The 15,342-nt window shown below is 38.5% G+C and overlaps 1 protein-coding gene across 2 annotated transcripts in view; it reads left to right on the forward strand.

The window, feature by feature from the left end:
• TET1 (tet methylcytosine dioxygenase 1) overlaps positions 1-13,962 on the forward strand; it is a 61,484-nt gene extending 47,522 nt beyond the window's left edge. Inside the window, exons 10-12 of one of the 2 annotated variants that reach the window (XM_049810061.1) lie at positions 5,692-5,712; positions 7,350-7,689; positions 12,348-13,962. In XM_049810061.1, coding sequence (XP_049666018.1) covers positions 5,692-5,712; positions 7,350-7,689; positions 12,348-13,489 — 1,503 coding nt within the window. In that variant the 3' untranslated portion in view covers positions 13,490-13,962. The remainder of the gene's footprint in view (positions 1-5,691; positions 5,713-7,349; positions 7,690-12,347) is intronic. The other variant, XM_049810062.1, reaches the window with a different exon arrangement.
• The last annotated feature ends 1,380 nt before the right edge of the window (positions 13,963-15,342 follow it).

The raw sequence follows: 15,342 nt of genomic DNA on the forward strand, positions 1-15,342 counted from the left end.
TTTAGCATTTGTGTGTAACAGCAGTGAAACGACTGGTACAATTGTTGAATATTAATTGTGTGCTTGTATGTTGGCAAATGTCTGTTACTTTAAAGTACAGAAGCAGGTCTTGGAATTCACCAGGAATGCCAGTCGTGAACAGATGAATATTTTTGATTAGCACTGAATGCTACTTACATGCAGATATTCTGTAAGAAAATGCTGGAAGCATACTTTGCAAAATATTAGTAAGATGCTATGAGTAGTAGTCTCATGTGTAAGTACTGCCCCTTAAAAGCTTCTGAAGCATAGGAATTCAAACCTCTTAAAGATCCCAAATCTGAGAATGAGACTTCCTTTTCATGGCAAACTGCATGGTGTCCTTTTTAATGACATTTAATTTGGGTATTCTGAAAATAGTGATATTTTGTTAAGTGCTACCTTGCATCTTAAAGATGAAATGAAATGGAAACCGAGTCTGCTACTCATTCTGCCACATGGGATCCCAGAAAAGTCGTAAGTTATGGCCAGAAGCAGCTGGAGGGACAATTAGCCCTTTTTTTGAGGAATGTATTGGGGAATAGTTCTACAAACGCATTAATCTGTAATCATCTGATGTTATTTCAGCTTCAGGCTTATCCTTGATGGTGTTGGTACTTTATTTCTACAGATTGTACGTGGTGTGTTTGCAAGAAATTCCAAATCTAAGCAGCATGGAAAATTATGACCTGTGTAAGGTTGTTGTATAGGCCAGAACTTACCATTGTCTTTCTACCATGTTCTGCCAAATCTTGTAAGTCTTGCAGAACATTATCTAATCATTATAACTGCTGCAAACTATGCCTTGGAATTGGATTTTCATCAAATAGCTCACTCATACAGATAACTATTCCATACCTGACATTCTCTTTATTTAGATTTGATCTCTCTTTGTTTTAATATACTTGCAACAAAGGACTATATATAAATAGGAAATCATTGCAAGTATTAACACTCAATTTATATACTTTAATTGGGGCATTTGGAAGGTGAATTAAGAGTTCAGAGTTACCTAATGATCTATATACAGCCTTCACAGTGAGTAGATGTGGGTGTGATTGATAGGACACACAGAGTGTGCTGCCTGTTGGTCTGTCTGGGTATATAGTTACTGTGGTGCATATTGGAAGCCTAAAGCAAACAATGTTGTTGGGTTGCAAACGGGGTGATAGGACATGCTGGGCTTTCTCCAGTCTAGATCGGTTCGATGATAATCAAAATGAAGGTTGTTAATTTTGGCAGGTAAACAAATCGGGCAATAACACAGGAAAAGTAATGGTAGGAACACAAAAAGAAATTACTACATGTGGATTCTAGCATCTGTCTGGTCACCTCCTGCATTCCCATCTAGTTCCAGAAGCTGCTTTGGCTACCTACATAGTTTAAAATCCATAAATCACTGGTAGTAATGGTGGAAGGGTCATTTACATAACTATGACATATTTTGTCTGTTAAAATGTACTATGTGCAAGTAATTCATCTAACCGAGTTGTCAGCTTTCATATAGATGACTGTTTTCTGATAATGTGGTAAGCAGCAGAATGAGAATGATTTGCACTGCCTTACAAACCTCAAACATCCATAACTTTATTTACTATTTTTCTCTTGTATTTTGTTTATTTGATTTTTTTAAATGGTAGTCACACCTCACAGTTTAAAGCCTGTACAAAGTGTACTTGTCATCTTGCACCTCATTAGCGTTGGTAAGATTTCTTCCCTTCCTCCTTATTCCAACACAAAATCTTCATTTATAAAATTTGAAATTCCTCTAGACTAAAAAGATTAAAATAAATACCTTATAAGATGGTATTTGTGAATGCTGCCAGCTCTATCGCCACTACTGAAGGCATAAGTGACATCTCTTCATTTTCTGCTTTCAGTTGTTGGTGGATCACTTTCACCACAAATATGAAAGAAATGCTGCACAGTGCACCGAAACCAAAGGAAAAACAGAAGCTATTTAAATTATTTAAACCAGACACAGACATGAGTTCAGCAAAACACTTAGATGAGTTTAATGATAAGCATGGAGTTTACTGTACACTTGAAGGAATATCTTATCTAATGAGCTGCCAATAATCATTTCCTTCCTCTGCCTCTGCCAGAATTTCAGAAAAGCATTCTGGTGTTTTTCTGGGTATGCATGTTCTGATGATCAGCTGCATTATTTGTATGTGACTGAAAATAAATGAGGCTGTCATTTTTGTTAGTAGTGGGGTGTGGAGGGAAGTCTTTTGATGTGTCTTCTGTAGATTCAGGATAGAATAGTATATCTTAACTTATACAAATTGAAGATTACCATGGGAGACTTGATTAGCTGAAAGTTTTTCCTGCCTAGCAGAATCACACCCTGAATTTAGCAGAGCTGCTGTTTAGTAGAAAAGCTAAAAATAAAAACGAATATTCCCTGTTTGCTCTGTAGTAGAATGAAAACACTTGGCAGTTCTACACAGGTGTAAACTAACGTGTTTACCTGAAAGAAGCAAAAGTAACTTCTGCCTACAAATTGAGTTTTTTAAAAACCTTTAACTCAATAAATATACCATCCATTTTCACTCAGACTCTTTTGTCATCTTTTAACGTTCTCCTAAGGGCCATTTGATATACATTACAACTGCAGTGTTAGGGTGCAGTGTTCCTTGTGGATATGAAGCTAAATGAGCAACACATAGATAAAAGCTTTATAGTTATTAATGGAGTCTGTGAAATGTAAGTATTTTTGTTTCTTTATTGGATTAGCTGCTAAGGATCACATGCTTCATACCTGCGTGAATCTGTTTAAATCACTGTGACATACGGGGTTTTACGGTGACTGGAACAACGTGGTTAATGACGACTTCACTAGTTCTGTGGCATGTATATATGGCTGTTTCTCATCCTGTGGGGCACGTTGCCCTTTCTGCTGGGGTTGAGGAAGGAGAGACACCAGCTGCGATTACACGTAATCATTGGTGCCACACAGTCTGTAGCAGGCACTGTGGAAGAAGGGAAAGAAGATAAATCTATGCTTCAAGGGCAGCTACAATATAAAATTTATTATTGGCAGGAGAACTAAGTAGTGTCAATCATCAATCCATCAACAAACTCTTCCTGATTTATTTAAAAAAAATAAAAAATCCTCCGCTCTTCCAATAACTTACTGTATTTCTGTAGTTATAGCTCATCCAGTCATTGCATATAGGTCCAGGCCTTTGCAATAAATGACAGAGTGTCTCTGTGAGTGGCTAGACTACGTTGAGGACCATGCCCACAGCTTGCTTTGTGAGCTACAGAAGTACTAGATGCTTAAGTTGGTGGTTCAGATTAAAACAAATAGGAGGAAAGAGAAACCCCACAGGGCTGTAAAGGAAGGATTTTTGTTACTGTTCTTTATATGGTGAAAATGGAGAAACAGTAGTAGTGCACTCTATAACCCGCGAGCTCACAGTGCTTTGTGTGCCATACCCGCGTTACAGCATACGGTACAGAAATGCTGTCTGATGACACTTTGTGTATACAGTGGTCAAAAGGAAAACGTGTCTGGGGTTCCCTTCTCTGGCTCTCAGACTTACGCACAGGCCAAGAAAATGACACAGTTTGTCTCGGCTGTAAAGGCAAAGCAACGTTGTTCTGATGCAGCAGCACCTTGGAGTCCCCAGTGGCACCCACTCTGCTTTCCATCTGCGAAGGAAAGATGAGTGTAGGAAACTTGATTCCATCTTTCAGGTTTACAAAGACTGTTTGACTGCTTTGCTGAAACTTGAATTTAAAACATCTGTTCTTAGGACATAGTGGAAAAGGCTACATCGTTCCTACGTGTGAAGTTCAAGAGGACAAAGGCAGATCAAAGAGTCCAACGATAATGCGTTGGGAGCTGTGTGGCTACAGATGTTTCTCTGGAGATCTGTGGAGGGAATTTCACTGAGTTAGTGGGTGCACTTTAAGTTTAAAAGAAATAAAAATAAAGTTTTACCAATATGCAATTTTTACCATGACATCACTAAACCCAGAATAGGTAATGGTTTTGATCACCAAGCACGCTGGAAATCTAAACAAACCACTTGGCCAACATTTTCCTTGCTTTTGAGCATCCTGATGATTTAGCTGCATGTTCTGGAAAAAGTATTTAGAGTAGCAGGATATGCAGCTTCACTGTGTAAAGGGGCTTTAACAGAGTCCATGATTTTCTCATGTTCGGGTTTAATTTTGGTCAGTTTGCAGCACAGTATCAGTGCCAGTGGAAAACATTGCTTTTAACTTCTCAGCGATAGCTTCTCTTTAAGTTTCTTAATGGAATATTTTGCACAGATTTGAATATTAGAGTGGCTTTTGAAATGGATGTTTCTCATTTGGTGGATATTCTACTTCAGCTGTAAATTGCTAGCTTACCTGTAGGGCCTTAATTTATAGCTGGTCTCCTCGTAACATTAACTTTTCAGTTATCCACTTGCCATTGTGTCCTTCCTTTAATATTAAAATATATTACGGGGGACATGGACCTCGAAATTTTACACATATTAAATTTGTTGTCATGGTGTTTAGGCTGTAGGTGTACTGGTCTTCAGGTTTTTAACATAGCTTTTAATATACCTGAATTTCTTAATTTTGGGTGTTCTAACCCGGTATCTAATATATTGTGTGTGTTGGAGTTGACTATAGTTTCAACATACTTCTGCCAATACACTGCAGCCCTCATCTTCTTTAGTTCCTCAAAACAGTTCTTTAGCTTTCTTGTTCTAAAGAGAGTGTTGGCTTTGTGGTAGTGACAAATACTCACTTTTGCTTAAAATAGGCCTTCCTTCAACCCATATGAGCTTTGATTTTTGTCTCTGCTTGTATGCTCTCCCCAGGGCCAAGCATTGTGAAAATGTAGAGCTAATCTACCTTTGCCCAATTGTAAGTAAGATGAAAGATGATTAATACTTTTTGAAGAGTAAATCTTTTTATAGAAAAGAATAAATGTACAAGATCAGTTTTCAATGAAAGTGTCTGGTAAAACGGGTGAAAATTTAAAACTGTAAATTGGATGAGGGTCTCAATTTTCAAAATAAGCAAGATTGTGGCTTGAATCTTCAAGATTTGGACAGATTTCAGACTGGTGAATCGGTCCAGACACATACAGGTCGGACAGAATATTTCTAAAGCCAGCTGAGAATCATTCTGTTTCTGATGAGAACAAGTGGGAGCTAGGCCCCTTCATGCTTATTTCAGTACTGCTTTTGTTTTTAATGTAGAAGGGGAGGATGTGTTGGGCTTTCTAAGAACGAGTCATACGTCATTGTGCTCTCTGTACGCCTTACCCTCTTTCACCCTTCCTGAATAACTTGGAATCTGCTGGCAAAGTTCAACCAGATTTCACTGAACTCTGCAGAAACTGAATCATCTTCGGAGATTTTAACCATTTGTTCCAAGTTGTGAAATGGAACTGTTGAGTGGGGAAGACAGATCCAGGTTAGCTCCTCCACCGAGGAGGCAGCAGGGTCCTCACAGCTGCGGCCCTGGGTGCACCCGCTGACCTGGTAGCCAGGAGGCACGGAGCCTCAGCCAGGCCCTGCTTCCGAGGTGGGAGCAGGGATAACGGTGCTGGGGTTGGGCACGTGGGAGCGCGGGGATGGAGAAGTCCATAGGGAGGGAACCAGGCGTCACTCACTGCTCATGGAACAACTTGTTGTTTTTTCTAAATCTTCCTCGTAGTCCAAAGGCTGCCCAGTAGAGGTAAGTACGCATGGAGCAAGCAGATCAGTAAACGCTACTCATCAGCTTCTAATTGCCCCTTCACTTTGCCTTCTTAAGAGCCCTTCTCTCGATCCTTTCAAAATGCCAGCTGAAAAGCTCTTCTCCTTTGTCTCTGCCCCTCAATTTTTCTCCTTTTGCTGCTCTGCAACTGTCAAGCTTTGCATATAGCTATTTATAAAGCCCTTACCACCACCTTATTGATTTAGGATTTTTAGTTTGTGATTCTGTAATTTTATTATTCTAGAAATAATTGTGTGATGCCTTTATGTGAAAGCTGTGCTGTAGAATCAAAAATGTTTGGTGTGTCCCCCCCCCCAAATAATAATATTATTCTTCTCCCCTGGAATGCTAGGCATGGTGGCAAGATTCTGAGAAATTGGATTAACTGTTTATGATAGGCATCACATTCAGCCTACACAATGATGGCATGATAACGTTTCCATTTAGGGAGTATCATCTCATCCTTGGAAGGCGCTCAAATTCCTGTATGTGTGTAGTTAGTAACTCCCTGTGAAACAGCAGCTTAACTAAGCCATGATATTAATGCATGGCTTTCTAGCGATGTAGTGTATTGTTGTGAAAAACACTAGTCTCTTATGAATGTAATCAATAACACTATAAATGGTGTGACTATTTGTACACTCGCTTGTACGTGTAAAACTGTCGCCATCCCTCGGAAAGCACAGAACAAAACCAGGAAGCATACTGCTGATTTTAGCGCTTCATTTAAGGTGAAGGGTTAGTATTAATAATGGCCAGAACTCTAGAAATGCTGAAAATTGTAAGTACTGCAAAGGTTCAGCAGTAATTCAGAAAAATTATAATAAGAAAACCATTGCAATAAGTTTGAACATTTATCCACTTTTCTGATGTGCCCTTATCAAACTGGATCTAACCAGCATTCTGCTCTCGGCTCCAGTATCTCATAACAGCTAATTTAATAAGAGAAAGTAGGCTAGTGATCTAAGAGAAACCAAACATTTGCTGGGTCTCATGACTTCACTACAGCAGGCAGTCAGAGTTGGGGAAGGGTGTGAATTTCAGAAAGTGTGTGTAAGGAGGGAGGAAGGGAGTTAGAACTGAGATTGCTAAGAGTATAGAGCAGTATGAGTAACTGTTTGTTTTGGGGATTTTTTCCATTTGCCAGCCAAAACAAAAAACAAAACCAGTTCCATGTCATAGAAACTTCCTGTTTGATCCAAAAATAGCATTTTCTTTTATTCATCTTTTTTAGTCCTTAAAAATGAATTTGAACATCAAATATGTATGAAATAAAAAAAAAAAAATCTGAATGCTTAGGAATTTACAGTATATTTACAGCTCAGATTATTTACCAAGGTTGGCATGTATTTGTGGATAGTGCAAGTTGAGCCAAAGTTTCATTTTTTCCTGTCTAAGACATGGGTCTTGATCTTATTCTTCAAGTACAAATAATTTTTCTGCATCATCATTAATCAAACAAAATATTTGTTCAGATGTTTGCATTTGAAAGATCCATAGCACTGAGGCCATAAACTATGAGAAAACAATGAAGTCTAGGATACTGCTTAAATATTTAAATAACTCTTGTATTTTATGTCTGTGGTTGTATTTGTAAATGTTTCTGTTCTTGCCAGGTCTGTACATTAACGAAGGAAGATAACCGGAGAGTGGGGGTGATTCCAAGCGATGAACAGCTCCATGTGTTACCTCTTTACAAAATTTCACAAACAGATGAATTCGGCACCGAAGAGGGACTGGAAGCTAAGATAAAAGCCGGAGCCATACAGGTGCTCACAGCTTTTCCCAGAGAAGTACGAATGTTAGCTGAGCCTCTCAGAGCTACAAAGAAAAAGAAACCAGACACAAGGAGGACCCTGACTGAAAAGCAGCCATTAATAGATAAAAAATATCCAACACCAGTAAAGCTGAAAACTGAAGCCCCAGAAAATCTTGGCAACACTTTGCATTGTTTAGGTGAGTGGTGCTTATTAAATTCTGCCAGTCTCTTCTGATACTCTTGTTGCCTCTTACCCTTCTGAGGGGAAGGAAAAGCTCCTTAATACTCGGTTTTATAAAATACTTGTATAGCTGCATTTTAGGGGCTAATGAGCAAGTCAGTGTAGTCAGTATTCCCTCTTGGCAGAGGAAAAAAACAGGTGATCACCTAAAAATAAGTTTGTGGTGGTGTGTGAGCACCAGTGAAATATTGCCGAGTTCCCTTATTCTAATAAATAATGGCAGTAGGATCATCTTGAAATACTGTCGTAGGAATGCTTATCTAAATAACCGACACGAATTTCTCTCATTTGAAAGAACAAGAGCTGTGTTACCCACTTCCTATGAAAGACAATGGCTTTCTTGGAATCTGAGTTGATGATAGTTCCCTATCGATGGCATGGATACTGCTGCAAAGCAAGAGAGTTGCAAAAATACCCCAGGTTTTATCAATAAGATAGTGCTTCTCAAATTGTTCTTTGAAATGTTATTAGCAGGGGCCAGAGAGGAGGAATCCATCAGCAGCTAGGTAAAAGGTATGCCACGGTTGTTCTGTTACAAGAAGATCTCTGTGGCCAGAGCCTCCTGCTACAGGACATGTTTGCGCAACATCGATCGTGACTTGGCTGAGCTGTGCAGAGGCGCTTTTGATTTATGCTGTTGTACTTGGGGTCAGATTTTGGACCAGTACTGCAGAGGATACACCTATTCTATGGGACTTTGCAGTAAGGAGAAGTAGAAAAGAAGGAAGAAGTGGAGGAAGCCATGGACTTAGATTCTGTGATCAGAGGGGGGGAAATTATTAAAAGGAATTAAAGCATAGCCTATGTGCCTTTTAGGAAGGAGAGAGGAACATTAGCCAGACTGCTATAATTTTGAATTTTATTTCATGAGAAACATCCAGAATTATGTAGTAGATTTAAGGGGAGGAATAATTAATGTATTTAGAACAACATCTGCATTTTGGGGGGATAAAATTAAAAAAAAAAAAATCCATTTGACACCTTTTCGTAGCTGGCACTCGGCACCCTGCTTTGTCTCAGTAGAGGAGTCAGGGCAACCAATAAACATTGCATATAGCAAGATGGAATAAGAACAAGAAAAGCAGTTTTATTGACACCCCTAGGAAATGAGACAGACATTCAGTTAATCTACATGCAAGTTTGGGAGACACAGTCCAGGCTTTGAAACAAATATAAAAGGGCTCCTCTGGCTGAGGACGACGTCCAACAATAACTCTGAAGCAATGATTAATAACTTCCATCGTGCTCAGGGTGGAGTGGAAGTCCTGGAAGCGTTAGAGGGCTCTGGTTTGGGAAGGAATTCTGAAATTGTCTGATCTCACTGGAACGTTGTTTTGGAACACTGAAATAGAGTTATGAACCGCCTACCTGTTACATGACACTGTACTTACAAATAGGCGCGGCTTCGATATCTGAAAAACATGGCTGTAACAAATGGTACCATATCCAGAGTTTTGCCATATGCGTTGGGAACGCAGAACTTTATTTCTTGAACGTGCAAAAATAATAAAATAACTGCGTAAACAAGCCAACTTACCTAATTGGTTTGGACTTGAAGTATTTTGGTAAAGTAATTTAAAAGGGCTGCTGATAAAAATAAGTCATGGAGTGAGGAAGAAATACTTTTATGAGTGAGGCAGTTGTTCAGAGATGGAAAAATAAGAATGTGAATAGAAATATGTAGTTTCTATCATAAAAGTGCAGGTTTTGTCATGGAAGTTTCGATAGTGGAATCCCTCGAAACAGATGTCAACACTGTAATCCCCAAATCTGCCGATGGCACATATTGCTGCAGTTGGCCACGTGAACAGTTTCAGAGAGGCTTTGCTAACTGGGCAGCAGTGGCAGGGGATGTTCAGGTTTGTAAAGGGCAAGGTGGTGTGCTCTGCATGAGATAAATAACTTGAAGTATATATGCACATCATTTATGTGTTTACTCTAGTTATACGGGACGATGGCTGGGTAAAGACCTCAGCACACCACTGATGCCTTGCCCCTAACCCACAGTAAAATGCAAAGATCTGTAAAATAGGGATTTAGAATACTACAGTATTGTACTTGTACATACAGGTCTTTTGCGGTTATGGGGGATCAGTTATTGATTGGTTCTTTCCATTCTGCCAGTGGCAGGTATCCTTTTAGTCCTGAGGAATGGGAAATTTTAGTCTAGCTGACATTGTTAGGCTTTAGATGAAAACAAATCAAAGGGCCTGTGAGTCAAAGGAGTTGAAATTAAGACTATCTAGTAGTCACTCCTGATGGTAAACTAGAGGAAACTATTATTTAAATCGGGATCCCTTCATATTACTAGTGGCATTCAATTCTGGTCACACCTTTTAAACATAGAACTAAAGACAAAGGATTGAAAAATAGTAAAAATAGATAGAAAAACTTACTAGGGTAAGAAAAAAGAATACTGACTATAGTAAAGTACTGCTGAAGGTACATTAAGCAAGTCAGATGCTACTATTAAATTTTCTCCTAATGTAAGAATGAAAGACTACTTAGCTACACTTCAACTGTAAAGGAAAAGGTATTGATAAATGGTGTATGTTATGTATAGTACTCGATTTACTAATGAGGACAAGAGTTTAGAATATTGGTTTGGCTTTTTAAATATTAAAAAGAATACGGAGAACATGCAATTAGATGAGATGAGATAACCGTGGTATATACCGTCAAGTCGTGTTTTTGGCCGTGTGAGGCCATCACTTTTTGGAGTAGCCTGGGAGGCTCATGAAAGAGTCACAAGGCCAGCTGTGCCATGTTGCCCACCACGTAGAGGTAGTATGCTCTTTTGAAGGAGGCCTCACCGTCATTTCGGAGCCATTGCAGTATCCCCCCAGCTGGGAAGCCTGGAAAGCTCGAGAGACTCCTCTAACCTGCATGTTTTCACCACATGGAGAAATGGAAATTAAAAAGGGAAAGGGGACTCTCTTGTCCTCTTTACTGTCTTTACCAGGCAGCAAAGATGGTGGTGAGGAGGACCTTCTGAGTGCTGAAGACAGATTAAGTCAGCTTGGTAGAGCGTGCATATGCGAAGACTTGTTTTGAATCTCGACTGCGCCAAGTCCTTTGTAGAAATGCTGCCTATTAAATAGGGTGCACTTGTCACTCACCTTTTGCCAACAGCAGGCAGCACAACTGTTTATTTTTACGTTTGTGCTAATGCTGAGAGCCTTTGAAATCCCAAATTTTATTACAAAATACATATTAAAGATACATCCTTCCTTGTATAGTTTTGTCATTTAACCATGTTATTCTGGACAAATAAACTTTACAGACGGAAAGGTTATTTTTTGTCTCCATAAATACTGGCAATTCTTCTTGGCCTATATTGGGTAGAACAGGAGATGAACCACCAACTTGGAGCCAGTTTCAGTCTGATTTCATCAAAAAGGTTTTTAAAGAGCTGATGTGGCTTCCTTATGTCCCTCCACAACTTCAGTGTTTGCATACTAACTATTGTGTCCATAATTTATCCCACTTTGCCTTTTTTGCATTCCTATTGAAAGAATGGTTTTTAATCCATCACTATTTATAAATTATTAGAAGACAGAATAGAAGAAAGAATAGTTCTTCTATATTCGGTAGAGCGATTAAACGTTCTGTGTACTTTTGGAACAAAGAAGAAACACTGACAGAGACAGTCTTTTATGAGAATATGCGAGAGCTCTCTGTGGGGTGCCAGTCTGCCAGCAAAACACATGTAAAGCAATTTCAGGGCATGATGCAAAGCCCATCGGAGTCAACGGAATTCTTTCCCATTATGCCAATGGACTCTGGATTGAACTTATCCATGACAAGAATGAGTCATTCCAGGAGGCTGTTCCACAAACAAGCACAGCTGCAGTGTGCCAGGACTAGAAATTGATTAGGGAGCTGACATAAATCGAACAACTATGTCTCCACAAAGATCTGAAATAATCGGTGTGTGGCAATTAGATGGAAGACAGCCAAATAACATGATGCAGCTTTGTAAGGATGGATTTACCTGGAGTATGTTCCCAGATACTTTTTTTTTTTTAAAGAAAATTTCTGAGTACTTACTTGCTAATGCACAAGTTACTGTAATTCAGTAACTTTTTTGCTGCGATGGACAAGATCTATAAAGACACTTTTTCCTTTGATCGTAATATGGGGTTAAGGCAGCCAAGACTTTTGATTGTTTCACAGGCTTAATTTCAGACAGACTAAATTTCATCAATTATGTAAAAACTTTTACATAGTGCTTCCTGCTAGGCTGGGTAGTGCTGAAGGCCAGCAGTCAGCTGCTGGCAAGTGCTTGTGTAAAATTGGGCTGTGTGAATCAGGACTGAGTAGTTATTTCATTTTATCTGTTTATTTTATTCATCCCTCTGTGAAATACCTTTCTATTTTATATACCAGCAGTCTGACTGGAAAAGGTTAAGGCGTTAATTCAGCAAGGTTATTATGTACGTACTTGGAGTCATAGAGGTATCCCTAAAAAGCTAAAAATAACTAGTTTGAAAAATCTGTAGTCATCACGTATATCTTTCATATTAGAAAGGAAGCATGAAAATATTATAGAAGTTATATTTTTATTACTTAAGTGAAGAAAAGTACTTACACTTTGGTGTGCGTTTTTTTTAGGGAACAAAACAGATGCTTTAAAACCTGGAATAAAAATGGAGACTTCCGATCACCTCTATGCCATGAAACATACTTCAAACACTACTAAAAATTGCTCCTTATTAAAACAGTATACGGCTTCCTCCCCCTTCAAGGTGGATAGTTTACATCCTTATTCATCTTTAGCACATAAGCCTGGCATAACAGCAGTGACTAATATTCAACAAGATTTTTCAGTTCCCTACGGGTATTTTGAATGCAGTAGTAAGCAACCTCACGTGACACCTTATGTTAATTGTAAGAACTTTGATGTGTCAGTCAAAGATTATACTGGAATTTTGCTGAATGATAAGATGAATGGTGTGCCACCGATTCTTCCAGAGGTCACTGCTCCAGGCCCCCCAGCCCATAAAGACCCCCTGCCCACTATACTTGAACATCAGCCAGACAAACGGAATTGTCAGCTTCAGTTAGACAATTCTCCTTCTTCACAGATGATCAGCTCTTGTGATTTGTCAGTACCGCTAAGCTCTCCGGCAAAGGATGCAGTCGGAAACGAAGCTGACTGTTCCCATGGATGCCCAATGGAAAAGGGCAGCTCCCATCGAGAACAGATGTGTGATTTTGACTGTGTTGACGAAAAGCAAAACAGTGCACTGGGACAACCGACTGATTCTGAAGAAAAAGCTGAGGAAATGTGGTCAGACAGCGAGCACAATTTTTTGGATGATGACATTGGCGGGGTTGCTGTGGCACCTTCTCATGGTTCTATCTTAATTGAATGTGCAAGACGAGAACTCCATGCTACCACCCCTATAAAAAAACCCAACCGCAATCATCCCACAAGAATTTCGTTAGTTTTCTACCAACACAAAAATTTAAATGAGCCAAAACATGGTTTAGCCATGTGGGAAGCGAAGATGGCTGAGAGGGCGAAAGAAAAAGAAAAAGAAGCTGAAAGATTAGGAACGGAGAATACTGAACTAAACTCTAGCAGCAGGAAAACAAAGCAAACAAGTGAAAACAGAGATATTTTTTACGAAGACAATGAGTTCAACCAAATTCCATCACGCAGAGCATTAACAGTAACTAAGGATAATGTAATAACAGTATCTTCTTATGCCCTTACACGAGTTGCAGGGCCTTACAACCATTGGGCATAGGTTTTAGTATCAAATGCCTCCTCTTGGTGCAGTGTTACACAGTGTTTCTTTAAGGTGCTGTTAAAGAACAAGTCTCGTGTCGTTTACTATTTGCTCATCTCAACCATTTTAAGGCTGAGGTAAAAAAAAAAAAAAGGCGGGGGGGATTTCTTCTTAAACTGTGACTTTAACATTTGGTGGTGCTCAAGCACATTTTAAGCAAAAAAAAAAAAAAAAAAAGTTGTATAGTTTTAATACATTCTAAAAAAAGATTTTGTTTAGGTTATTAACCTTGATTGAATCATTCAGTTTATTACCTTTAGGAATTTATATTTTGGTGCTTTAAATCAAGTCTGTTTACTACAAAAATCATTTATAGGGATTTTAACAGGTTCACATTTTATGGTGTTAAATCAAGTTATACAGTAATAGCTCTACACAGCTCTTGGTGCTTAACCACATCAAACAGTTAAAAATAAATAAGCTGAATTATTACTTCATGGTGCCATTGCTTTAACAACTTCCAACCATTGCTATGTAGTCCAAACTGCAGATAAATCTTTTAGAAAACCAATGAATTTTTTTTCTCTAGATTTGTCATTATGTATGAAATGAAGTTATTGGTAAAGATGGCTGGAAGTTGTTTTTAAGCTGTAAATATATATTTTAAAAGCACTTTCTATTTTTAAAATTAACTTGAAATAGTATAGTATAAGGATCATATTGTCTAAGGTTTGTGCATACTCTACAGAAGAAATCATTTTATTCTTGCTGTGTAGAGTTCCATATTGTTACAGCTGCAGTATGTATGCTAATAGCATATGTGATTGTTTTTAGACTTGCCCTTTTTCATCGAAGATTTTATGTTGCATATAAACAACAGTTATAAAATATAGAAACATTTTATTATTTTCAAGAGAGTGTACAAACATGAAATTAGGAGACGTCTTGTCAATACGTGTGTTGCTATTGGGAGTTATGAATATTATTTGGTTTTTTAACGGCAGCATTTGTTATGATTTCTTTGAGCAATAAGTGCATAAGTCTCATTCGTTTGGAGCATTATAAGTTAATATGACAACCAAATGTTCCTAATGCCTCAGGGGTAGGATTGTTTTGGGATAAAAAAAAAATACCCCCTAGAGTTGCCTTATTCTATTCTGGAAAAAAAAAAATAATTTGGGGAAAATACAAAGGAAGTGTTGGAAAAGTATGACATTTCTAATATTTAACAGCAAATTTTTCATTAAGAATAACGTATCTGTAATATTCACCAGCTTTCTAAGTTCAGTTTTTTACAAAATGTTTTGTAAATTTTTTTAAGTGATTTTTACATTTCACGTAGAAAGGGTTGTATTCTTCCTTCCAAACATATGAAATTTATGTTCTCCGTTTCTGTTGAAAAAGTGACATATCATGAAATGAATATTTGCTAAACCAGAGGAAAAACAGACACTCCATTGCTTTTAAATACTGTAGCATCCCACTCTTCTTTCTGATTCTCCTCTCCTATGTATTTCTTTTTTTAAACTTATTTATTTAAACCAATTACCAAATGACAATGTTAGCTAAGGACCGACCTCATCCTGCAACTTCTTCCATGAGAACAGCTCTGCGTAGCCATACCTGCCCAGTCAGAGCCAGGAGGACCGCTCAAGCCAGGACTCCTCTCGTGACTGAGAGCTGCAGGATCAGGCCCCAGAGACGAAGCTGTACCTTAATTCTGCCTCGGAGTCCTCCCCGGCTGGGTAACCTGTAGGTATAACGAGGTCAGAGTTTTCCAGTGTGAAAAGATACTAATAATATACTTGATAATATTGTAATGTAGTGGTGCTGTAACAGAGGAATATGAACTATCTAGATCTGCTTTATTT

This window comes from Accipiter gentilis, chromosome 9 (genome assembly GCF_929443795.1).
Source record: "Accipiter gentilis chromosome 9, bAccGen1.1, whole genome shotgun sequence".
NCBI classification, from domain to species: Eukaryota; Metazoa; Chordata; class Aves; order Accipitriformes; family Accipitridae; genus Astur; species Astur gentilis.